The sequence below is a fragment of the Photinus pyralis genome, unplaced genomic scaffold, assembly GCF_008802855.1.
Source record: "Photinus pyralis isolate 1611_PpyrPB1 unplaced genomic scaffold, Ppyr1.3 Ppyr1.4_LG8, whole genome shotgun sequence".
NCBI lineage: Eukaryota > Metazoa > Arthropoda > Insecta > Coleoptera > Lampyridae > Photinus > Photinus pyralis.
In genome coordinates this window covers 29,894,797-29,918,977 of record NW_022170819.1, presented here as the reverse complement: position 1 = coordinate 29,918,977, position 24,181 = coordinate 29,894,797, and the positions used below count along the sequence as shown (strand labels likewise).

Sequence of the window (24,181 nt, the reverse complement as noted above, 5' to 3'; positions counted from 1 at the left end):
CTGCTGACTTTTGGTAATTTGTAGTTCATATGCATAAATGTTTGGTTGTTTTCTTTCGAGTTTTCTATAGCAGCTTTCTCTAACTAGACCTTAAATTATTTTTCCTATTTGTATACATGTGGCCGTTTGGATCTACCACTCAAAGTTTCTTTATTTCAAAATTGGCGCTTCAAAAAAGTGACCAATCAACGATAACTTTCAACGAACTTAACCGACTGCAGAGCAAAGCAAATGTCAATTTTTTGTTTATTAGTAAAATCTTGTGTTCTGCTTTAAATTGAATTCATTTTACTTTCACATATTTCAAATAATGTTTTCCCATTAATAATTTTAGGACAGATTAATATACGAAATGAATAAAACCGCAAACAGTACGTACAGTTTAATAAAACACTTCAACTGTTTAAATATTTAAAGAGTCTTGACATAGGTATAATTTAACATTATTTTAGTTATGACTGTAGGAAATCCAGGAGGTGCTACCACTACGGATAAAAGCACAGACTGGCAGCTGGAGTTACTGATGGAGAAATTGCGATCGAAAGCATCACAACTAAAATCTCTTCAGGAAACCTCGAAAACTGTCCGGTTAACGATGCTGGTATGTAATGTGCACAATCTGTCTTTTACTGAGCTCTGCGTTTCAGGATAAAAGATATTCCTTAGATAGCGTAGAGAAAAGCCAACACCAAAAGTGCTTAGATACTTTACAGCACTGCATTAAAGTAACTTCCTTACAAAGTATGATCGAGAGGCTAGAAAGTTTAACGAGGCAGCTAGGGTAATTAATCCATAAATTGGTACATGGATAATGACACTATTTTAAAAACAACACATTTCTGCCCCATTAAGAATTAATGTGTTGAGTGTGAATGAGGTAAAATCGGGTAAAATTAAACAAAAATTGTACACATTTTAAAACAATTGAGGTAGTCCCACAGTAGGTTGTGTATTTGTTGGCATGAAACCAATGGATAATCTGAAAGTTTACTACACAAACGAGTTTCAATTGGCCTTGACTATCCGAAAAATTAGCAGTAGAAATGCTAGATGTGCTCAGCCATTTTTTTTTAATTGCATAAACTACAAACGTTTTATTCTAGATGGCCATGGATGGACCAAATCATTCTTCAATGGTGAAATTAATACAAAAATAAATTTTGCCTAATTTATCCACTAACATCAATCTTAATGAATTTGGAAATTATCAATATTAGTTTTATACTGATAAGTAAAGTTTTTCCAGTCGGGTCACAGTCTCATCCAGGTATTTTGAAGCACCCTGTATTTTACATCATTAACTGAGCTATGGTTGAAGAGTTAAATAATTATTTTGATTTTTTTACTATATTAATAACGTTTAATTATGTTCATTATTAATTTTTCCAAATGAGTCCAGTGTGTATTACTCACTCACTCCTAATTATGCCACTGGTTTACATATGCATTTTTTCAATGCCATCTTTCATAAAGCCCATATTCTTGCTTTCTATATTTTACCTCTCTTTTTTTGCTTAGATTTTTCCAAAACGTTTCTGTCATGAACTACAACTGTTGTATTTGAACCAATATGGTCCAGATAGCGAGTAACCCAGGAGGTAGGTATATTACAGTTGAGTAGCACTCATGAGTTTGAACATTTAGTGGTTCTATTGGTATGTCCAATACAAAATCTATTACATTTGCGCTTGGGATTTCATGTACAGGGTCTCCCATTAAAAATGATCACAGGCCATATCTATGGAACCGTTAATTGCACAGCTTCGGGGAAAAAATTTTGTTAAGAAAAGGGGCCAAGAGAAATCGCGGGAAATTATTTTCAAGTTTCTAGCCTCTCACGAAGAGGGCTCTTTCCAACAAGACCTATTATGTGAAAATCTGTTAACGTAAACCGAAGTTACATTCAATTCCTTAAAGAGATGTTCCCCTTCCCACATTTTATGAACTAGTGCAATATGTGCTGCATCAAAATGATGCAAAATTGATACAAGATTGCTATGCATGTTTGTTGGGTATATTTTAGAAGGAAAGTCATTTTTCTACTTAACCATTAATCGTACGCCCTCTAGCGGCGAAGCTAGAAATTTGAAAATAATTTCCATTGATTTCTCTTAGCCCCTTTTGTTAACAAAAAGCTGTGCAATTAACGGTTCCGTAGATATATGGCCTGTGACCATTATGAATGGGACACCCTGTACATTACTTTCTCATGAATGTCGTTAGGAAGAAGTTGATTGTAATTCTGAACTAAATCCTAATGGTAATCCTTCTCTATTAACGAGCGACAAAAAGCGAGTTTATGATTTTGTACTTTCTGTCCGTCCGTCCGCCTGTGTACATGGTAATTCGCAATAATGGTTTAAAATTTTCCAAACTCTGAAATGGAAATTTTGTATTTCAATAATTGAACAAAATTGCATATGCACCATTTCTTCCAATAATTGTTCTACTTAATTCCTAATAAATTTTTTAGCAGAATGAGTTTTTGTAACAATTTTGCAAATTTTAACAAATTGAAATTCCAAAATGATCGAGTCTTATTCCACCCCATTCACATTCACACTAAATTATAAAATAGTGCCTTTATCTGACGCTCGTGTCAGAACTGTATAAATGAACTTTCTAGGTTAAAATTCATGGTGGGCCCCTCCGGAACCGACCTTTTTATCTCATCCGACATGTTTTACCTCGAGATAATCCTCGAATCGACCGGAGCGGTTCGTGACGTTAAAGTGCATCACGAAGGGAAAATGGAGCAACAGAGCTGTGCGGAATTGGTGTCCTGCCTCACTCGGCAGGATTTCAACGATTTTACCGCCCAACTCGAAGGGTTCGCCTCGATTTACCAGCTAAACGCCGAAAAGAAGATCAAGTGCAAGGCGTTTACCGCCCTGCAGTCTCTCGAGTCCGATCTGACCACTCTGGCCGAATTGCAGACGTTCATGAAGGAACCGTTTAATTTGTTGCACAAGTCGCCGGTCGGTATTCTCGAGAAACGCAAAGGGGGTCAGTATTGTTACGTGGGTGTGGTGCAGGATTGTGATTGTCGTATTGTAGGTCATCCTATGAAGCTGACCTATTTTGTGTCACCTTACGATTTGCTCGACACCGAGACGGCGGAATTAAAGCCGATTACGGTGGAATCTGTTATAAGTAAAAATTTAGGTTATAGTGTTACAGTTTGTATGGAAGGATCTGCCGCTCATAAATTGCAAACGACTACGTTAATTACGGTTAATAGGAATTTTAATGGTAAAAGGTTAGTATTTTCAGAAGTGGTGCCTAGCTTTATATTATCTTGAAAAGTCAATAAGCCCCCTGTAATGCCTTTTGCATATTTCAAGTGTCAAGGTAAATATGCATATGGACGAGCTGGTTTTATTGTATTTATGCAGCAATTATATTAAACCTTTGATTGTCAAATAACCCTTAAACTAAACATTGGTAAAAAATATAGGACTTACAGGGAGAAGGGCGTGTCTTGAAGTGTTACATAACCTCTCAATGTTCATGAAGCAGACTAAGGTCCTAGCTAAGGTCGATTCTTTATCCAGCATGCTTTTCTCAATCTTGGAGATGAGGTTATGAAGGTCTCCCTTTTGGTATGCATCTTAGTTGGTGTGAAAGGTTTTTGCTTAAGGAACTCTCCCCTTATGTATTGCCCTACTATTTTCTTTCATTGCCGGTGTACAGATTTGTTTAATATAATATTAAATTTAAATTACCAATGTTCTATATTATGGAAATGTCAATTTTCCCTTTCTATACTTACTATTTACCGGTTACCGTTTAATCCAGAATCTTATTATCGCTCTGTCTACCCAAAAGAGCCGCACAAATTTGGTTCATAAAATTGTTTATTAACCACTTCAAGTATAAACGCAATGAAACGTTGTGTACTTTTGATCACAACGCTTTCGTGGTAAAAATTTATTTAAAATACCACGCACGGTTATGCGGGTGTTAAATCTTCTGTTTACGTGAATTATACGCATATGTCTTGAAACTTTCATTTGAAAGTAAATGTTACGCGATCTAAAATGGTGCGTACGAATTACATAGTTTTGCCTTGGTGGTTCAGCGAAGAATGCCGTCAATAGCGTTGTTTAATTCACTTGTCTCTTCTGAGGCTTTGTTACCCGAAACCTCAGAGTTCTCAATTGTTCTAGAGGGAGGGTTGATAACACTGTCTAGGCTGGTGTCTTCGACAAGGGCGAATATATTCCTCTCGATTGCGGACAAACCTTGATTAGTGGTGGTTAGAGGTTATTTTTTTCTTGGCATCTTGCCCATACCACTCATACAGGGTGTTTTTTTGGGAGCTTTAGTTACAAGTTTCTGGGAAAGTAAAATAGGTAGGTTTTTGAACATTTGTACTTAGGAGTTACTCTGAAGGCCGAATCGATGTAAAATATTTTCAAAATGGCCGCACTTCCGGAAACACCGGAAGTAGATAGTAACTTCGTTATTTTAAATGGCAATCCCTATTTTTTATTGCATTTTTGGATTCTACGTGAAATTTCACTTCTTTTGATACCCATATGTCGATATCTACCATTTATGGTTTTTAAGTTATTTTGACTTTAAGAAAAAAAATGGCGGATGCAGATGGTACCTTGATAATTGATTACTTGAAAACGGTTGTAGTCATGGCAACCTATTTTTATCAGTGCATAGAGAATGAATAGGGCTTTCTTTTAGTGCACTTAAAAAAAAGTTAAGTTGCGTACGACCGCCCCTATGGATATCCAAATTTATGAAACTTCAAAGACTAAAAACTCAGTTTTTTTAAATGGAATGACCATGTTCTTACTATTCCATGAGATAGAGAATCGAAATGGGCATATTTTGACAATACATGTTCCTATAGCTATCTTTAACAGTTTCTGACTTATTCCCATTTTATTGAATTGACACTATTTTTTTCGGATTTTCTTTTTAGTAGTCGGCCATGATTCTATAACAATTGAATTTTAAACAAATCTAGTGACACTAATCCACCACCCACTGTTATAGGTTAACATAAGTTTTTCAAAAATCGAGAAATGACTCGCATTGGTTTCACCTATTTTGGAATTTAATTGTTATTTATGGTGAAATGGGCAGAATCGCGGCGCGTGCTTTCCGTACATTCATTCGAAAACTGGAACGAAATTGTATGAATTTTGGAAATTTTGTACCCCTAATGCACTTACAAACCGTTGAAGCACAAGTGATACAAAGCTCTACAAGAGAATATTTAAGAAAATGAATTGAATTGCAAATGCCTGATTAACAAAATAAATTCAATGCAAAATATAAAAAACTTCGTTGAAACATTTTTGGTATGGAATTGTTGCTAGAACAGATATCGTATTACCTCTCTTAATTTCCAGACTTATATGTTGTTTAAGAAATTCAGTTGAACAACTCTGTTTAGATTTTTCAAAAATTTTCCGTCCTATATCCTTAATAAATGAGTTATTTATTAATGAATTATTTAAACTAGAACTAGAATCAATGGTATTAAAGAATCCATTCCTTGATTTGTTTAAAATTCGATTGTTATAAAATCATGGCCAACTACTAAAAAGAAACTGCAAAAAAAATGGCATCAATTCCGAGATCAATTCAATGAAATGGGAATAAATCAGAAACTGTTAAAGATAGCTATAGGAACATGTAATATCAAAATATGCCAATTTCGATTCTCTATCTCATGCAATATTAACAACATGATCATTCCATTTAAAAAAACTGAGTTTATAGACTTTGAAGTTTCTTAAATTTGGATCTCCATAGGTGCGGTTGTACGCAACTTAACTTTTAAGTACACCAAAAGAAAGCCCTATTCATTCTCTATGCACTGATAAAAATGGGTTGCCATGACTACAACCGTTTTCAAGTAATCAATTATCAAGGTACCATCTGCATCCGCCAATTTTTTTCTTAAAGTCAAAATAACTTAAAAACCATAAATGGCAGATATCGACATATGGGTATCAAAAGAACTGAAATTTCACGTAGAATCCAAAAATGCAATAAAAAATAGGGGTTGCCATTTAAAATAACGGAATTACTATCTACTTCCGGTGTTTCCGGAAGTGCGGACATTTTGAAAATATTTTACATAGATTCGGCCTTCAGAGTAACTCCTAAGTACAAATTTTCAAAAACCTACCTATTTTACTTTCCCAGAAACTTTTAACTAAAGCTCCCAAAAAAACACCCTGTATAGTGATAGTTTTTGAAAAAATAGGTAGTGACTGTTATTATCCTTTTCTTACAGTACACCATCATTCGCTGCCTTAACAAACCAGAATAGTGCCGTTATACCCGCTTGCTTTATGTTAAAATTAAATAAACCTATGCCCATGTGTGTGTCGCTTATACAACAAATTCAACAATTGACCGAATTAGAATGTGTGGAAATGTCGTCGACTCATCCACTACTTAGCCTTATAGTGACACACGCGAGTGATGGTCAGATTGAACCAGGAAATAATAAAGGACTGTTTGTTGTACGTGTAGAATAATTGAAATGTATCCCGCTTTTTAACGAAATGTTGTAGACCCTACCGGAACAGCAGCACTGTTATTTTTTGACCGACAACAAGAGCATGGAGGGAATTTTGGTGCACAGTATACCCTTTACTCATCCTGGTCACGTGTCTCAAATTTTAGTCATATTACGCCAACAGGCTCTGTTCAACAGTATTATTTCCAGTTGTGTTCGTCCGAACAGCAAGCAAGGTAAAGTACGCACAACTGCATTAATTCGGACTGTGAAATTTCAGATCTAGAAAACATGATCATGTTCGAAATAAGCGCGTTGTCATGGACCCACATATCAATTTCAATGGAACACCCCGTAGAAGAAACCATGGCGACTGCCGAAGTTGATCTGACCGAAATTTCTAACCTTCAATGTCGAATACACAGTCCGGGCACTCTACTACCTCTAAACACGCCAGACACTGCCTCCGAATTGGCGACGAAAATTTTAAATCGTTGCCTATCGATACCGGTAACGATGCGGTCAATCATCAAGTTGTGGGATAAGCAAGTTGTACGAAAACATCAATTTAATGGGCACGAAAATTTTAGTTTACCCCTCGGTTCGGGCGACCCGGGGGGTCACAAGGGTCCACCAGGTAACAGTCTAACCGAGTTTGGTGGCCTCGACGGTAAGTTAAAGCAGGAGCCGTCGAACGGTAGCGGATTGCCGCACGGCATGAACCTATCGATACTCTCGCATTCGCATCAGGGCATGTTCCTTAACGAATCCATGATGGCGAGCGCAAATTTTTCCAATTTTCCGACTGCCGACGTTCCGATGTTTACGAGCATGGAACTGACTAACATTTTGGCCGGCACCGGTCAGTCGGATAAATCGATGAAGCGCCAAAAACGTAAGGGGGACGATTTTTGGAAGAGCTCAAAACGTAAAGCCGGCGACGACGCGGAACTGATGGAGACATCCAGCAGCGATTCCATGTCGCACAGTACGCCTCTATCTCAGGAGGCGCCGTCGGAGATCGGCATGATGACACCGACGTCGGTTGTGGGGTTTCAGTCGGATCTGGAGCTCTCCGGTCTTGATCCGGCCGAGCTGATAGGTAGTTCGGACAAGGCGTTGGGGGAGTACGATAATATTGACGAGCTGGGTGACGTCGAGGAAATGCTGGCGGCGAGTTCGTCCAGAGATCACAAAATCAGAAAGTCGCGAGATCTTCAAAAGTCACCTTCTTTAGGTATGTAATCTCAATTTCATCTGCCATTGTGCACTATTTAACCGCTATATCGCGAACAGGACCGTCTGTCTAGATAGAGCAGGGTAAAACAATTGGGAGTTTGCGTACAGTCGCGGAAAAAAATAGAATTAGTTTTGAGTTGAAGGTTTTCAATTTGGGGTGGCGGATAAAGGGATAGAAAGGTTAAGGGTATGGAATTGTACTGAGCTGTGAACGGATGTGTCTAACATCGAAGTCTTGGCAGAACGGTACGAAATCTCGAGCGCCACCAGGAGTTTGTCGATTCTTGCTTCTGATCAAGGACGGTCGGAAATTCGGAAACTACGGAATCGGCAGTAATTTCCCAAATCGGAACGAAAACACATATCATTAACGGTATCTATTGGGAACTCGATTGGGAATTAAGATGCAGGGAAGCTAACCCAAAGCCCCTTTTTAATTAACAGAAAGGAACGTATCAAACGCTTAATATTAAACGGTACTGTAAAATGTGAAAATTCACGATAACGCCAAAGGATGCAAAAAGATTCCCACTAAATGATGGCCTAATTTTTATTTTTATAGAATTTTTATAGAATTCGGATATTTATGGAGGGGCCCGGTGGTTTTTCCAGCCGGTACAGTGTCCTGTTATCATAAAAATATGGGATTAGTCTTCAAATTCACGCTAATTAAGCGCGCTTCATTTGACACCAAACACAACCTAATCGGACGAGGTTTGCTGCAACAATAATTGGCCGAGTTCAAATTTTAAAATTCGGTAGTCCAGTTAACATCTATTGTTGATTGGAATTCTCGGGTCAGGTTCATCGACGCGCGGGATGAGTGACCTTGTCAGTTTCTATCTAAGCATTGGGACTCTAAAATCTTCCAATATATAATTAATAAACGGCACGGAAATCATTAATTTTCACAGTTAAATTTTATATACAATAGTGGTCTTGTTATAGGAAACGTTATGGAAATGCAAGACAAAAGTTTAGTCTCGCCAAGTGTAAGTATTACGCCTATTAGCACACCACAGGGGTTTAACGGAGGGAATGGTGCACAACCCAGGCCTGGAATTGAAATTATTCCAATCGCCAGAACGTCACCTAACGCGATACCTAGTTCAATAACTATTACCCCAATTTCCTCATCTCAAGCGCGGAGCATAGACGAACGGAGTCGTGAGAAGAAGAGCAGTAAGAGTCGATCCGAAGACAAGAACCGTTTAGAGAAAAAGCGCAAGCGGAAGCGAGATGAAAGTCCGATGGGACCTCCAGAGAAAATTCCTCCCAAACAAGATCCCCTTACTAAGCCAGTAACGGTCAGCATTAAACCGGCAGAGTCTCCTCCTTTAAGTAGTACACCCACCTCCCCAAGTGGAATGAGAAAATTTAGTAGTTCACCTACGCATAGCAAAAGTTTTTCGGTTAGCGGCAAACTCAGTCCCAGCATGATGAAGTCGGGTATAAAAAGTGCGGCCCCTTCTCACCCAAGCCCCAAGCATTCTCCCGCCCAAGTCTCCAACAGTCCCAAGCACACTTTGCCCGGCATTTCAAGTCCGAAAAGTCACGCAACCTCTCCCAAGCACCCGTCAACTGGCAGTTCCGGAAAACCGAGCATGTCAACGCTTAAAAGCGCGGCAAATTCCCCATCGAATAAATCTAGCGGCGACATAAAAAAGTCGACTAAAGACAGTTCGAGGGACAAAGATAAAAAATCGTTTAACATGTCGAGTGTAAATAAGGTGAAATCATCGTCGGTTAAGTTGAAGCAGCTCGATTTAAATACCGCGTCAGATTTTTCCGGTTCTGCTAACCAAAACGAAAATGTACCGTCGCCTCCGGGTGCCGGTGACTGTCAGAAAACGAATTCGGGTCAGGTTAGGAACCGAAAGGGATCATTGTCGGCGGTAATCGATAAGTTAAAATCGGCTCAACACTGTGATGGTCCCGTCGACTTGAACATGAAGCAAAGCTCGAACCGTGAACGCTCGATACCTTCAATGAGTAAAACATCTGATGGAAGTAAAAATGTCGGTAAAGTAGGCGGCGAGAACAAGAATTCCGAGTATATGGTCAAACCAAGTTCTGACGGTATGAAAATTACCATAAATAAAACTAGAACGAAGGAGAGTTCGAAGTCAATGTTAAAATCGCAAAGTTCCGGCAGCGGTTCGCCAAAGACTCATACAGGTTTAAAACCGGGTGTAAATAGTGGACCAGCATCGAAGAAGCCTCAACAGTTCACGCAAAAATCTAGTTCTAGTCCTAGCCTTTCCAATTCTAGTTCGGGTAATTACGGGTTTAAAACAGGATCAAGCTCGAGTAGCGGTAAAACGCCGACCAACCTAAAATCTTCGACCATCAGTTCGAAATCTTCAAAATTGAGCGGATCTCCCAAGACGGGCCCGTCAGATCTCAGTCGCAGCAAAGATCGGCCTCGGCTAAACAAAAGTACATCAGATAAGTCGATCTTTAGCAGTTCGAGGGAGCGCAAATCCAGTCCGACGCAGAGTCGCGAGGAGTCGGAAAGCGAAAAGGCCTTCAAGCTCGCGCTGTCCAAGATGGATCCGTACTCCGCCGCGCCCCTCATGTCCGACGGCATGATGAAGCAGTTGGACAAGAATTTTCAAATTCCGAAGCTGTCGGCGCGTAACGCCGAGGATAAGAAAACGTCTTCCAATAAGATTAATACGACCGCTGACGCTTTAAATAATATTAGTAGGAACGTTGAAAGCACGAAAATGTACGATATGATCAAGAACGACGTGACGAAGTACCCGTTATCGCTGTCCAGTACGAAAATGTACGACTCGAGCATCGAATCTAAAATCCGCAACAGCATGAATATGATGAGCGCGGGCGTCGTCAACATGAACGTCCTATCGAACACGTTGAGTCCGAAATCGAATCTACCCAACTCCTTGCACAGCGAACACCCCGAGAGTGACATAAAGAAGGACGTTCCGCAAAATTTAAGTGCTCACAATTTCGCCATACCCCCCTCGAAACCGTTCGCGTCGTCGATAATCGCGTCCGATTTGTCGACGAAAAGCGTCGACCTCACCTCGAAGTTCGCGAGCTCCGTAGACACCAAAAAGGATGCCAAAAGTTTCGTAAAGGACGTCGGTGACGTGTTATTGGACTTTTCTAGTACAAGTAAAAGCGACGGCGGCAAACTCGGCGCGGTAAGTACACAGATGCTGGGAACGGCGGCGGCCGCCTATCCTCCCTCCTCGTCGGTAAGCGTTCATATTGTTAAATCGCCAGCTCCCAGCGCCAATTCGGGATCGCCTTGTATTACCGACGACGAACTAATGGACGAAGCTTTAGTCGGTTTAGGTAAATAACTTTTGTTTGTACTTTTTATTTGAGTCTAATTACTATTGTATTTAAAAAGGGTGATTGGTAGATAAATTATCTATAAGAACCATTAAAAATGATACACAGTGTTCTTAGACAAAGTAGGCGAATAGAAATTTTATTTTTTTACTGTGTATATATCTCCTATTTTCTTTTGTATGAAAATGTTTATCTATAAGCGCTGGTTTCGCTTGATAAATTTACTTAATTGACAATATGAAAAAGGAACAATGGTGACTTTTGAGGTATAGATAATGGGGTTACCCTATTATGTCCTTCACATTTTAAACTCGGACCTTTCGGATTTTGACGCAATTGGTTTGAAGCTTTTAAATAGTTATCAAAGATGGCGTATAATGGTATGGCAATCTTCTCGAATAACAGTCCTGTGATGTTTTACTCTCTTAATTCAAGCATTTCAGTAAAACTTTGTATTTTATTTTGATGTGGAATGTACCAATTACAGCAGTTGAAAATATAAAAAAATAGTTTTTTACTACACAAGTTTGTCAGACGATCGATGTGCATACTCCTTGAAACTTGGTTGATTTTATAATAGGTAAGATAATTTTTGTCACACCCTGTATATTTTAAAAGACTCGGTGATCTACATATATAGATCAGTCTGTTACCTACCAAAGATCTGATTTGTTTTTTTTTTAATTACAGCAAATTTGTGTCTGTAAAATTGATTGATCTAAGAATCCATTGGCTCAAATTAAAAAAAAAGGATGGTTTATTTTCGTAATTTGTTTTGTTTTTTCTGATGAAGATTTCACACATTATTCACAATGTTTGGGAAAGTGCCTTTAGTTAACTTCAATTTAACGAATACATTTCAACTGCACTGTGAAACACGATGGCACGTATCAATAATGAATTGCTTTTAGGAAGTGGGTTTTCTTAAAAAATGAAACAAAGAAAATCCATGAACGTTTTTAAAAAGTAGCAGCAATTTGACATCGTGGTAGATAAACGCGGTTAATTTCAATTTCTATGTTGAGGACCACGCTTCGAAAAAAAATTTCTCAGCCAAGCGAAAAAGGGCGGTCTTTGCTGTATTGCCAACCAAAAGACAAAAAATAGCCCATTTTTTGCCAACCTGATGATTATGATGCATAAAATTTTGAGGTACTATCAAGTGTTCTACACTCAACGTTCCTTTTTCATATGATAAAGTTACTGTCTAAGGATGATTATTATCTTTAGTTCAGCCAATAAATGGGCGAAAGAGTTCTAAATGGAATTACAAGATAAAGAATTTTTGTGCTTGGGATGTATTTGTAGTAACCAGAATATTACTTTTACTGTTCAAAGTTCTTGGTTGCAGAAGATCAATGGAGCGCATGCTCAGATCAATATTTGCTTGTGACTGTTGCGCATAGGCGCTTTCTTTCAGCTACTTCGCGATCATGATTTCAAGATCGCGTTTTACGAAAGAACGCGCGAATTTAAATCAAAGTATGGTTAAGTTTGTGTAAAAAATTGTTGGAAATTCTTTATCTAATGAGTTCTGTCACAAATTAAATTCGAAATCGGACAATGCTACTATTCTAAATTGTTGCTTACTCTGGCTTTTCTATTGCTTTTTCGACAAGTCTAATATATTCCAAGCTTCTATCTAGTCTCACTCCTAGTATGTCTATTGTCGTTCCTATTGGGATCTCAAGCCTCAGGGCATGACTGACCGCAGATATGCAAAATACCCAATCGGGCAACCCAGGTAGCAAGTTTACCATGTTACTATCAGGTGGATTAGTGGATAGGATCTAAACGTAACTCCTAAATGAGGCTCTTGTAATGATTTTCAAGGGTTAACAGAACCAATAGAGAGGCAAGATATTTTAAGCTTGCTTCAGATACAACTTCTCTAACTAGGTAGTTAACCAGTTTGTGCATCAAGTTAACAGATATAATTTGCGCATGTGCGTTGCCGACCTAGGCACGATCACATCCCAGGAAACAATATGTATTATCTTGCTTTCTGTTTAGAAACCTTTCTTGGGCTGTATTTTTGTACTGTTGAAGGAAAAAGATACCATTTTTAGTTTTAAAAATTGCAGATATTTTCATGACCAGATATGAAGAATCCGAAACCGAGACGAGAACTAAATCATTTTTCTTTGTTGCTAAATACTCATTCTCACAGGAAACCGACACACTGTGCATCATGTTTAATATTGTTGTATTATATCAGGATTGCCATGAATTAATAGCATTAAATTGTAGACAATTCATTAGATAAGGTATTTATTGAAAAATTTATATATATTTTATGTTGTACATATATACTAGCAGATTATCAAATTATGAACAACTGGAGGCTTTGGTGAATCCAGGATGCAAACTAAGCAATTAATATTGTAAATAAATATGTTTTAAACAAGTACGACTTATTTTAATAACATGTACAGGGTCGGACAGAAAATGCATGCGAGACTGGAGAAGATGCAGTGGTGCAAAGTGTAGAGAGTGATTCCAAAAAGTTACAGCAAACTACTTTTTGCGTAACCCTTCACTCTGTATATCTCAGATTTGCATGCATCTTCCAACAACCCGACCATTGCAAGGCGTTTACCAATGTGCCCCGTGAAGCATGGCCGCCGTTTGGATAAACAGCGAATGACTGGCATAAAGCGCCAGACTTTGATCGATATCCATCCACTGAACGCTTTTCGCGTCATCTCCCGCGTTAAGCCGAAACTTTCCCACCAAATTGCCGTCCTCGTCGTGAAAATTCACAGCCACCGTTTCCATCCAGGCATTGTCAGTGTTGCGCGGATCGTCGACGTAACCTTTATAAATCTCGTTGCCGCTAGTGAAAAAGTTGGCAATCATCTTCTTGTTACTTTCCAATTCAGCTACACAAATTTTTTTGATGAATCACTACTCTGCAGTACCACAGAAGGGCCATACAAGTTATTTTCTATTAATTTAAATTGAATGGAAGTGGGTATTCTAATTTTGTTTTTTTTTTTACAAAATTCCTACTCCAAGAGAAAAAATATTTTTAGATAGTTGAATTGGTAGCACAATGAAAAGCCGCGCTGGCAAATAAATATATATGCACAAGCTGGAAATAATTTCCTGGATAGGGGCTAACTCAAAAGCGAAAACTGTCTCGAGCTGTTGTAGAGACTTCATATGGAAAACCATTTGACGGAAAATTGTATCAACTTCCCAAGATACTTTCCATGATTTTTTCCCTCTTAGCAGTTGATATCATCACCCCCTAACACTCCAGTACTAATGCATAATATGATTGATGTACCTGTAGGGAGAATTAATTTTAATGAGAATAAAATTTTATGTTAAATGCTCCATTTTGTTGTGAAGTCTCTTAAATCTCTCAGCTAATACTCTACCCAGTACCCACTATATAAAATATACCAATAAACAAATGCATTACAGTTACATCTTCTATAAATGAATAAAAAGATTATTTGTATGGCCCTTCCGCACCTCTGTAGAACTTTATAATCTACCTGGTGAGCTTTCTAAAGAATTCAAGGCCTCCTCTAAAAACTCCCTTTGTAGCGTACTGCTGACATGCTCGCCCGGATCCACCATTCCACCGGGCAGGGCCCACTCATCCGAATCTCTCCGCTTGATAGCGCAAAACTGTAAGATATACCTACAAAGTTTGCCCAAGTTCGATTAGATATCTGCTTCGGGTGGCACCTTACAAATTTGTGGACTGGTCAATTTCTCTTTTACCGTCGTCGCACAGCTTCCATCGGGTCACAACAGGATCGGCGGCGTGGTTTGGTCCCCATCTTCCCAATACCCCTCTCCCTGTAAGGCCCGTACGTCCCCTCGGATTGAGTGGCTTACCGTCGGTGACCGGATAAACACCCATGTGACTTTTACGGTTCACTGCACCATCCAGCTCGTTCCAATGCGGGTGAAACTTTGGGTCTGCTAACAGAACCGCGTGCGGTAACTATTCGGGCACGATATTTATACGTACCAATATCGGGATCGGCCCAAGGTTTACCGAGTAGATTGGGAGAGTTGTATTCGGGTGGATTGTACTCGTTGAAGGCAGCAGTCCATGGCACCAAGTTATCGGGAAAGTTTAATCTTTTTATAGCACCGAATGGGTAATAATTGGACCGACATTTAATGTGAACCATTTTTCTTATTATCATTTAATATTAAAAATAGCGTTTTGTAAAATCGAATTTCAAAAAATCAACAAATTTCCATTTTGATTTGGGAAGCAGTGGCGTAACTTTCGTTGGAGCCTTTGAAGGAAGTCATTGATGTAGTGTACGCAATGTAGAGGGCGTTGAAACATCAAAACATGTTTTATGTGAAAATCTTAGTTTATAATGATAATTATTGAATAAGTAAATTACTTATTGCATTCTGCAACTGCAGCACGTGATAAAGTTATTTTTGTAAATAAAGTTTAGGGGAGATGCATATTGCAGCTATAATTTTCTACTTGCACTAAAAAAATAGCTAAAGCAGTGTAGTGTCAGGATCATATAAAACAATTAAAATGAAACTCAACAGTAATCTAAATCCCTTTTGGTATATACCTACACCTAATTGAATTACTTCATTTCAATTATTTTTTGATGGAAGTAATTGTAATTGAATTTTTAATTGCTACAATATAGGTATATAGTACGTACTTTATGAATTGGTGGTGTTTACAAGATATTATAAAAGTAAGTAGGTACCTAAGTACAACAGTGGCCTTGTTATTTTCTCAACTACGTAGTTGACAAGTAAAAAACAAGCTTCTAAAGGAAAGATTGTTGCTAAAGGTTTAAGCTTGTAAATAAAGTAAATTTGATTACAGATTGTTATCAGGTGTGTGATAAAAATGAAAGATATATATGGCCTGATGGCTGTTTTTAACGCGTTTGTAAATTTATTTGTAAAAAGGTAGCTTTCCATCTCACTTTGGCTGGCTAGCAGGCAGCAAATTAGGGCCCATGCAACATGCTACATGATGTGTGGCGGGCGACAGCTGGGCATATCATCCGCGAGCGTGGTTTACTATAATGTGGACACTTTTCAATTTTTTCCTCTCTTCTTCTACAGCTTTGGTCCAATAGTGTTCAAACTGGTGTCGTCGCGTCAGAAAGATTTTGTAAAACGCGCACAAATTGCGTGACGGAATTTTGTGTTTTTTTAGGGGCGAAATTGACCACCTTTTGCAATGCGCCCCCGTTACCTTCCGCTGTGAATTTTGTCATGCTGTTTAAAGCTTCCAATCTCTCTTTCTCGTACGTGTCGCAAATAGAAGCTCGAGAAGTACCTACCCTCAAAAATTGAATACTACCGGGTGATCGAAAAGTAGTGCGGACAATTAGAATTTTCCGTAAAACTAAACATTTATAACGTTGATAACATACCAAATGTCATTTATGTAAAAGCAGTGGTGGATCAATTTAATCACTAATACATAAATAAACTACCTTCTAAACATGTTTGCCAATTCCATAAGTAAAAAATATTAAAAACTTAAAGCGCCCATTTTAAACTGTCTGCAGTTCTTTTTGATCACCCGATATATGTTTTGTGGAGGGTTGTTAGTGAAATTCACCAAAATGGCGCATTTATATGACTGTAGGGGTGTCAGAAGTGGGTACCGGCAAATCTTGATTTATAATTACATATACTTACACCACCAGTGCGAAAAGGATGGATTCTTTCATAACATTCGCGGGAACATTTGGTAACAAAGAAATTTAAAAATAATAAGATTTGGGAGGGAGGGGGTTAACTTAGAAAGGCTGGATAATTATTTTGAAAAAAACCGGCATTAATTACATCAAATTTGCTTTTTCATCAACCGAAGCTTTTTTTAATAAATTACGCACCCTTTGTATTTAAATTATAGCCATACTTATTACGTTTACCTCTCCTCGTACCATTAAGTAGGTAATACAAATACAAAATGCACTGTGCAAAACGAACATAATTAGGAATTCAGTATACATTATGAAAATTAATACCCCCAAAGATCCAAACAGTACCTACACAATAAAAATCATATGGTGCCAAAAGGATTCGGATCACAAATTTATTGGCCATGATGATATTGATCTATTATCAATACCTACTTTGTGCTGTTTACATGCCTAGCGAACCGCTATAGGATAACCTTCAGCTAATCTGGACCAATCCTTTTAGTTTTGATTGCATATTGATTAAATTTAGTTCATACCAAAGCTATTACCAATTGTATTTACTTGCAAAGCCTCTCAACTAATAAAACACAAATATGCATATACTTTTTACAGTAAAAAGTTAGAGACGACATCTAAAGCCACAGAATTAAGTGCAACGGAAAAAGCTCCTGAGCAAAAACATTTAAATTATATGGATAAATGGAGTCACATTTTATCTTTATTTTAGACAATGAAAAATCGGTGTAAATAAAGCAAAAAATTTGTTGAAACTGTTGACACAATAAGACTTCGTCAAATGTCTGGGCTGTGAGATCCACGCTCCAATTTCAACGTATAACGAGCATGTTACCGAATTGACATCACTGGAAGAAATTTCTAATTTGTATTGTTTTTTCATATATCTTTTGTACACATGAAAATAGTAAATAATCAAAATCTATAACTATGATAATACCCAATTTAAGACTTTACTATTGACCCTCCCTGTACACATGCCTAGCGTTTGGTATTAGCGGCAACGGCGGCAACACTGAACATAACCGTCTCTTCCTTGAATTCTCAAACTTCTAACCTCAAAATTTCCGTTTGCTTTGTAAACTTTTTTAAAAATTAAAATGGAGTGCCAAAGTTTGTGTGTTGAGGTCGTCTTAAAATTTGAATCGAGGTAAATTTGTCTAGTTTAAATCCAAAACAATATGCCATTCACTTTCTTTTAGTGATAAGGAAAGAATAAAGCTAGCGTGCGATTCCTTCTTGAAGTCAGGCCGATTTAATCCAGGAAACATAATTTCGAAATTGCAAGATCCTTTTCTTATTGATAACGTCGAGTGTATTATTATAGGAGACCATAGCGCTTTTGTAAGTGAATACTCGTTCACTATGTTCGTTTTAACAACCAAGTTTCTTCTATAACAGAATGCCCGTGCTATCAATTTTTCTCAAGTGGCGATCAGATGGTTTATGTACGTATTGGACCGGAACGGCGTACAAGTTGAAGCAGATAGTGATGAAAATGGTGAGGCTATTAACCTTGCAACCGTGCAGCAACTGCCCTCGGCTCACTACTATGATTTGTGGGAGAGTCTCGTATATGACACGAATGTTAAAGAAAATGTAGGTAGTTGGAGTATATAATGTCATTAAATGACTTCTTGCAGTTGCTGAAGTACGCTGCTACGTCAATGCTGTATGCCGACAAAGGGGTAAATTGTAACATAATCAGCTGCAACAAGGTCATATTGCTCCACGGCCCTCCGGGTACAGGAAAAACGTCGTTGTGTAAGGCCTTGGCCCATAAGCTATCCATCAGATTAAATAAACGATTTAAACGTGGTGTTTTAATGGAGATTAACAGTCACAGCTTATTTTCGAAGTGGTTCTCCGAGGTTGTTCCAGGTGAAATGTGTGCACGAATTTAACTTTTAGTAATTTTAGAGCGGAAAATTAGTCACCAAAATGTTCGCTCGAATTATCGAACTTTTACATGATCCCAGTATCATAATCTTTGTCTTAGTTGATGAAATTGAGTCTTTGACACACGCCAGGGAGAAATCGATGTCGGGTAAACCATGCTAAGAAAGTTACACTTTCTTTTATTTTTGGTCTTTATTTTTGAGTGGGCGGGGCTTCAGCCAAGGCCGCTCTGCCAACCCAGCCCACTATAAATTTACAAAGATTTATGAGGCCTCAGGGAACATTTTTGTTATTGTTGTAGGTGTGGACCCATCGGATTCGATTCGTGTAGTAAACGCAGTGTTAACGCAGCTCGATCAAATTCGCAAACACTCCAACGTGCTCATTCTAACAACATCGAATATGACAGCGGCAATAGACTGTGCATTTGTAGATCGCGCTGATGTTAAATTGTTTATTGGTTTACCGGGAGCAGAGGCTATTTACAAAATTTACCACTCGTGTATAGAGGAGTTATTTAACGTACGTATTGACTTATTGGAAAAATATACAAAGTAACCGTCTAATTCTAGGCTCACATTATAGTGCCTCGAGTATTATTACCTGATTCTTATCAGCAAGCTGATCAGGTTAGAGATTTAATACAATATGCCGATGCAAATACTTTGATTAATATTAGTGAGATAAGTGTAGGGTTAAGCGGTAGAGCATTACGAAAAGTTCCTTTTCTTGCACACGCGTTGTATATAGATGAAGATACAGTTAATATACAGAGCTTTTTTAATGCAATGATTTCGGCCATTAAACATTTAGAGGATGATAAAAAACATTTTACTTAAGTGTATAATTTATAGATTTAGATTAGTGGGCAATTTGTAACTGTTTTTTTAGATGTAGGATTAAAGCAACACTATTATATTTATTAATGTTATAAATAACAATCAGCTGGTTGAATGTGTTTCAAATCTCTCAATAATAGGAATTTTTTTAATGCAGTTGTCCTTTTATAACAAAACGGCAGTCACACCTTCATTAGAGATGATGTATGGTGGATCGAGAGATTGCATTAGTTTATCTGCAATAGACCCTACTTCATTAGCTCATTGATTAAAAATTGTTGTTTTGGTAAGTATAAGTTTGGAGGTGAGATTAAATTGTAGTATTCAATATCAATATTTAATAGTATTGTCGCCGCAGGTTCTAATCAACTACCGGAACGTGATTCGGCTGATTATCCAGTGCGTACATTTTAACTCTGAACATACAAATCTCCCATGTTCAATTCTTAAATATACAAGTCAATGCATTGATATGCCTGATAGTTCTGCAACCCACCTTACCCACTAATGTGACAGCAGTGTAATTGATTTTATGCTTATTTTTTTAAGATAATCTTATAGTCTTGTGTCACTGGGATTATTAATTTGTTATATTACCTACTCATTCTCTCTATAGCTATCTAAATGGACATGTTTTTGCAATTTTTGTTTCTTGTTATCAAAATTACAAATTACAATTAGCGATTTGTTTTGAAATGAATACCCTGTATATTATTGGGACATCGAGTGCATTTCAAAAATTCTATGGTTTTTGGGTACACCAAATTCGAGAATTGCTACGCACGCCAATGGGATTAATCTATGTACGTCAGGCAGAGGTCCGGTAAAACCGAACACTTCGGCGAAGAAAAACGATCAGGCCCGATTGTATTAAAAATCAATCTAGCCTACAGAAATAAATAAATAATAAAATTTTTATGTTACCGTAAATTCGAAAACGAAAATAATGGAATGCAAATTGATAAGGACCTTGGAGGCCCCGCCGGAGGTGAAGTGCTCTCGAAATATCTACGAAATGAATAACGACTCGATGGTTTTTCAACAAAACGACCTTTTCTCTGATGCCTTTCCTTGCATGGAAGATATTCGAAGGCTGGGAAAATTGTGCGACGTCGTCTTGAAGGTAGTTGCTCGAGTTGATTGTTAACTTACCCGAAACGTGTACTTTCAGGTTGACGACCAAGCATTTAGCGCACATAAAATCGTTTTGGCGTCCACAATTCCATACTTCCACGCGATGTTCACAAATGATATGATCGAAAGTCGACAGAACGAGATCATAATGCAAGGAATTGAGGCGAAGTAAGGTTTATTATTTAGAGGGACGGCGATAATTAAAGTAACGCAGTTCTTTAGAGGCCCTAATCAATTTTGCGTATTCGGGACGTGTCCATTTGGACAAGAATAATGTTCAAAGTATTATGATAGGCGCTTCTTTTTTACAACTTAACAAAGTCAGGGATGCGTGTGCCACTTTCCTTTTGAAGAGGTGAGTAACCGTGGACCAAGCCGGATTGTATTCTGAACGCGATTTCAGGTTGCATCCTCAAAATGCTTTAGGCATTCGACAGTTTGCGGACACCTTAGCTTGTACGTCGCTTGTGGAATCGGCAACAAAGTACATAGAGCATTGTTTTCCAGAAGTGTCTCTTTCGGAGGAGTACTTACACTTACCGTTAAACGAAGTTCAAAGTTTGTTGACAAGAAACGAGCTCTGCGTTGAAAGGTATCTGATGTAGTGCTATTGACTTGTGGTACCTACACAATTCAATTGCTTTCCTTTAAATTGATTTTTTTATTGTTCTCGGATAGTGAGGAACAAGTTTTTGAAGCTTGTATGAGGTGGGTAAAGCACGCCGAAGGTAGAGCTGCAGATCTTCCAGTATTATTAGCGCAGATACGATTACCTTTACTTTCTCCTTTATATTTGACGGACCGTGTTGCGACCGAAGAACTAATTCGTACTTCACATCAGTGTAGGTATGTTAAAATAACTCGACAACACTTTTGATTGTTAACTTGTAAGTATGAGTTTCCATAAAAACAGCATATTGTCATATGTTCTAAACAGCATTTTATATCGTGCTCCGTGTCCCATTTGAAATAAGAATGATGGATGTCATTAGAATGCACAATCATCTGTTTTACTTCCGGTTAAAGTGATCACTTTATATACGTTTACGGTTAAATAGGGACTACTCATTTACCTATTAAAATGTCCATTTAACATATACTATAAAATAAATTATATAATGCCACTTTATGAGCGCCATTCGTTCTATCTTTGTATGGGTTCTGAAGGACATTAAAGCTTTCAGTTCTTGTGTGCACTATATTGCCCATTTCAGGGGTTGGTTTATATCACTACACCATCTTTTGGTGCTAACGGATACATTTTGACAGGCATGATGAGCTTTATTCTGGTGTTAGACTGGTAGGTACATACAGCGCATTCAATTAAAATTTCGCAGGCATCCCATAATAATAATAATAATACTCCGAGTAATACTCTTTACTTCCATGGACACATGATTGTAGTGCATAGGATGCGTCAAAAAATGCATTACTTTACATTACTAAAAAAATCATTTAGAGAGTAGAAGCATATCTCTCTACAAGAACACGTTTCAGATCCTTTTTAAATTTAAAAATGTTTTGTTGCACTTTGACATAGTCGAGGGTAGAGTATTGTAAACTCTGACTGCAGAATAGAGAGGACCATTTTTTTATATATTTAGTCCACATTTAGGTAGCATAGATCGTGTTCTCTTATCCGCCACCGGAGGAGCGCCTTGTCCTGCACAAAAATATTAGGTTAAAAATTCAATTGAAGCTCTGAGTTGGGTCTTCTGCACGAGTGTGTCCCAATTCTAAATAAATGCAGCTGGGATTAATTAATTTTGCAGGGATCTTCTAGATGAGGCCCGCGTTTTCCATTTAATACCGGAACGGCGTCATCTGCTGCAGAGCTTTCGCACGAAACCGCGCACCTGCGAGGCTCAAGGTTACATTTACGTAGTAGGCGGACTAAATCGACACGGTATCGGTAGTTCCAAATCTGACTGTCACGTTTAATAATTTTGTTTAGGCGATTCGCTGAGCACGGTCGAGTTTTACGATCCGCACGCCGGCGAATGGCAGCTGGCGCCGCCTATGTCGATGCTGAGATCTCGACTTGGCGTCGCCGTGCTACGCGGCAAACTGTACGCGTTCGGCGGGTACAATGGAAAGGATCGACTGGCTAGTGTTGAGGTGTACGATGCCGTTCGAGAGGAATGGTCTACGGTGTCGCCTATGCAGTGTAAAAGGAGGTAATGTATTTATTTGTGCGATCGTTGTTATACTTCCATTTGTTAGTGCATTGGGGGCAACTTCGTTGGGAGATTTAATTTACGTGTGTGGTGGGTACGATGGTGTGACATCTCTAAATTCGGTCGAAAGGTATAATCCACAAACGAATTTGTGGAATTCCCTAGCGCCCATGAATAAATCGCGTAGCGCCGGCGCGGTTATTGCATGCCAAGGTAAGATTAACCGTGTACCACAGCCTTTAACATTGATTTAGGTTATGTGTATGCACTGGGTGGTCACGATGGCTTGTCTATTTTTGATTCGGTGGAACGGTATGATGTTGCTGCTGACGTATGGGTTGAAGCTGTGCCCATGCAGACGAAAAGGTTGGTTAATTGTTAAAAGTGGGGGGAATAAATGGTATTTTCAGGTGTCGACTGGGCGTGGCTATTTTAGGAGGGAAGTTGTATGCCTGTGGTGGTTATGATGGCAGTTGCTTCTTACATACGGTTGAGATGTTTGATCCCAACACGAATAAGTCTGTTCGTTTTACATGCGCCACACTAATATTTATAATTGCTCATTGTAGATGGACATATGTAGCATCTATGAATGCCCAGAGAAGCCGTGTGGCTCTTACTGCAAATATGGGAAAATTGTGGGCAGTAGGTGGTTACGATGGGATCTCGAACTTAGTATCGGTCGAAGTGTACGATCCATGTTTGGATAAGTGGACCTACGCAGCACCAATGATGGCACACGAAGGTGGTGTCGGAGTCGGTGTGATTTCATTGCCATGAATACAGCATTTATTTCCTCATTTTTGTGATAACATATTTTCTCAGTATGCATAGTGTATTTTTAGTGCATTTAATTAAATTATTTTTGGGGGTGTATAATAGGGGAATGAAAGGTGTGTGTGACGCCAAAATACCTACCTATACTATAACAATATGGAACTGTGATAGGTATCTGTATTGTTGGTTTGTTCAGATAATGGGTTGAATTATACATGCAATCATGAATAGTTTTTTTAATTTAAAAAAATCTCTACAATTGCATAGCCTGACTAACACTACAATTTAAACTTTATGTTTTTGATATTTCGATACTATTGCATTTGTTAGTAGACCAGTATTTACATACATCAGTATATACATTAAAAACCAAAATTTAACTTCCAGAACTTTTTTGGTGTGGTATCTGTAACCTTAACACTTTCTTTCATATAAATCCTTGTATTTAATACGTTCGAGACATTGAATCCCTTAGTCCTAGCCACGAACTTATAAATTAAGATGGACTGCTGATCAAACAGTTGCATAGAGGTAGAAATGGCCCTAGCATGGGCGCCGCCATGATGTGCACATTTTAGTTATTTTCTAGCGGAATTTTCCCAGTGC

The 24,181-nt window shown here is 38.2% G+C and overlaps 4 protein-coding genes across 7 annotated transcripts; 3 read left to right on the top strand and 1 right to left on the bottom strand.

Moving 5' to 3' along the window:
* Positions 1 to 218: 218 nt before the first annotated feature.
* Positions 219 to 13,470, top strand: LOC116177845 (mediator of RNA polymerase II transcription subunit 1). Of its 3 annotated transcripts, XM_031496984.1 has the most exons (11): positions 219 to 371; positions 453 to 601; positions 648 to 781; positions 2,627 to 3,006; positions 3,058 to 3,259; positions 6,269 to 6,500; positions 6,552 to 6,732; positions 6,777 to 7,733; positions 8,684 to 10,908; positions 10,991 to 11,062; positions 13,147 to 13,283. In XM_031496984.1, the coding sequence occupies exons 1-10, from the start codon at positions 353 to 355 to the stop codon at positions 11,036 to 11,038; spliced, it is 4,527 nt and encodes a 1,508-aa protein (XP_031352844.1). In that variant the 5' UTR covers positions 219 to 352; the 3' UTR covers positions 11,039 to 11,062; positions 13,147 to 13,283. The 3 variants fall into 3 exon arrangements, with proteins under 3 accessions (XP_031352844.1, XP_031352842.1, XP_031352843.1); XM_031496982.1 differs by having other exon boundaries at positions 8,684 to 11,062; positions 13,147 to 13,470; XM_031496983.1 differs by lacking the exon at positions 13,147 to 13,283 and having other exon boundaries at positions 10,991 to 11,217.
* Positions 13,317 to 15,328, bottom strand: LOC116177846 (ADP-ribose pyrophosphatase, mitochondrial). Of its 2 annotated transcripts, none has more exons than XM_031496985.1 (4): positions 15,054 to 15,328; positions 14,770 to 15,004; positions 14,569 to 14,717; positions 13,317 to 13,944 (listed from the first exon to the last, which is right to left on the bottom strand). In XM_031496985.1, exons 1-4 carry the CDS (start codon positions 15,232 to 15,234, stop codon positions 13,658 to 13,660), a joined length of 852 nt encoding a protein of 283 aa, XP_031352845.1. In that variant the 5' UTR covers positions 15,235 to 15,328; the 3' UTR covers positions 13,317 to 13,657. The 2 variants fall into 2 exon arrangements, with proteins under 2 accessions (XP_031352845.1, XP_031352847.1); XM_031496987.1 differs by having other exon boundaries at positions 14,770 to 15,001; positions 15,054 to 15,327.
* A 2,416-nt stretch (positions 15,329 to 17,744) lies between these two features.
* LOC116178703 (pachytene checkpoint protein 2 homolog) lies at positions 17,745 to 19,606 on the top strand. The gene is made up of 7 exons (XM_031498280.1): positions 17,745 to 17,899; positions 17,952 to 18,093; positions 18,151 to 18,348; positions 18,393 to 18,620; positions 18,670 to 18,796; positions 18,950 to 19,170; positions 19,221 to 19,606. Exons 1-7 carry the CDS (start codon positions 17,850 to 17,852, stop codon positions 19,485 to 19,487), a joined length of 1,233 nt encoding a protein of 410 aa, XP_031354140.1. The 5' UTR covers positions 17,745 to 17,849; the 3' UTR covers positions 19,488 to 19,606.
* Positions 19,607 to 20,320: 714 nt separating this feature from the next.
* Positions 20,321 to 23,803, top strand: LOC116178702 (kelch-like protein 18). Its single transcript, XM_031498279.1, has 11 exons — positions 20,321 to 20,610; positions 20,659 to 20,789; positions 20,836 to 20,976; positions 21,025 to 21,213; positions 21,300 to 21,467; positions 22,394 to 22,527; positions 22,576 to 22,798; positions 22,845 to 23,011; positions 23,053 to 23,164; positions 23,209 to 23,316; positions 23,368 to 23,803. Exons 1-11 carry the CDS (start codon positions 20,434 to 20,436, stop codon positions 23,576 to 23,578), a joined length of 1,761 nt encoding a protein of 586 aa, XP_031354139.1. The 5' UTR covers positions 20,321 to 20,433; the 3' UTR covers positions 23,579 to 23,803.
* The last annotated feature ends 378 nt before the right edge of the window (positions 23,804 to 24,181 follow it).

Excerpts from the sequence above, each read along its gene's own strand:
- LOC116177845 (XM_031496982.1), top strand. Across the intron at positions 3,007-3,057 it reads TCTCGAGAAACGCAAAGGGG|GTCATCCTATGAAGCTGACC; the intron begins GTCAGTATTGTT and ends GTCGTATTGTAG. Across the intron at positions 11,063-13,146 it reads CGAAGCTTTAGTCGGTTTAG|ATATTTTCATGACCAGATAT; the intron begins GTAAATAACTTT and ends TAAAAATTGCAG.
- LOC116177846 (XM_031496985.1), bottom strand. The coding sequence starts at position 15,234 with ATGATAATAAGAAAAATGGTTCACATTAAATGTCGGTCCAATTATTAC. Across the intron at positions 15,005-15,053 it reads TTGGGCCGATCCCGATATTG|CAGACCCAAAGTTTCACCCG; the intron begins GTACGTATAAAT and ends CGGTTCTGTTAG. Across the intron at positions 13,945-14,568 it reads TTCTTTAGAAAGCTCACCAG|CTGAATTGGAAAGTAACAAG; the intron begins GTAGATTATAAA and ends AAATTTGTGTAG.
- LOC116178703 (XM_031498280.1), top strand. The coding sequence starts at position 17,850 with ATGGAGTGCCAAAGTTTGTGTGTTGAGGTCGTCTTAAAATTTGAATCG. Across the intron at positions 18,094-18,150 it reads TAGGAGACCATAGCGCTTTT|AATGCCCGTGCTATCAATTT; the intron begins GTAAGTGAATAC and ends CTTCTATAACAG. Across the intron at positions 19,171-19,220 it reads GTATAGAGGAGTTATTTAAC|GCTCACATTATAGTGCCTCG; the intron begins GTACGTATTGAC and ends GTCTAATTCTAG.
- LOC116178702 (XM_031498279.1), top strand. The coding sequence starts at position 20,434 with ATGGAATGCAAATTGATAAGGACCTTGGAGGCCCCGCCGGAGGTGAAG. Across the intron at positions 20,611-20,658 it reads TGTGCGACGTCGTCTTGAAG|GTTGACGACCAAGCATTTAG; the intron begins GTAGTTGCTCGA and ends GTGTACTTTCAG. Across the intron at positions 22,528-22,575 it reads AGGCGGACTAAATCGACACG|GCGATTCGCTGAGCACGGTC; the intron begins GTATCGGTAGTT and ends AATTTTGTTTAG.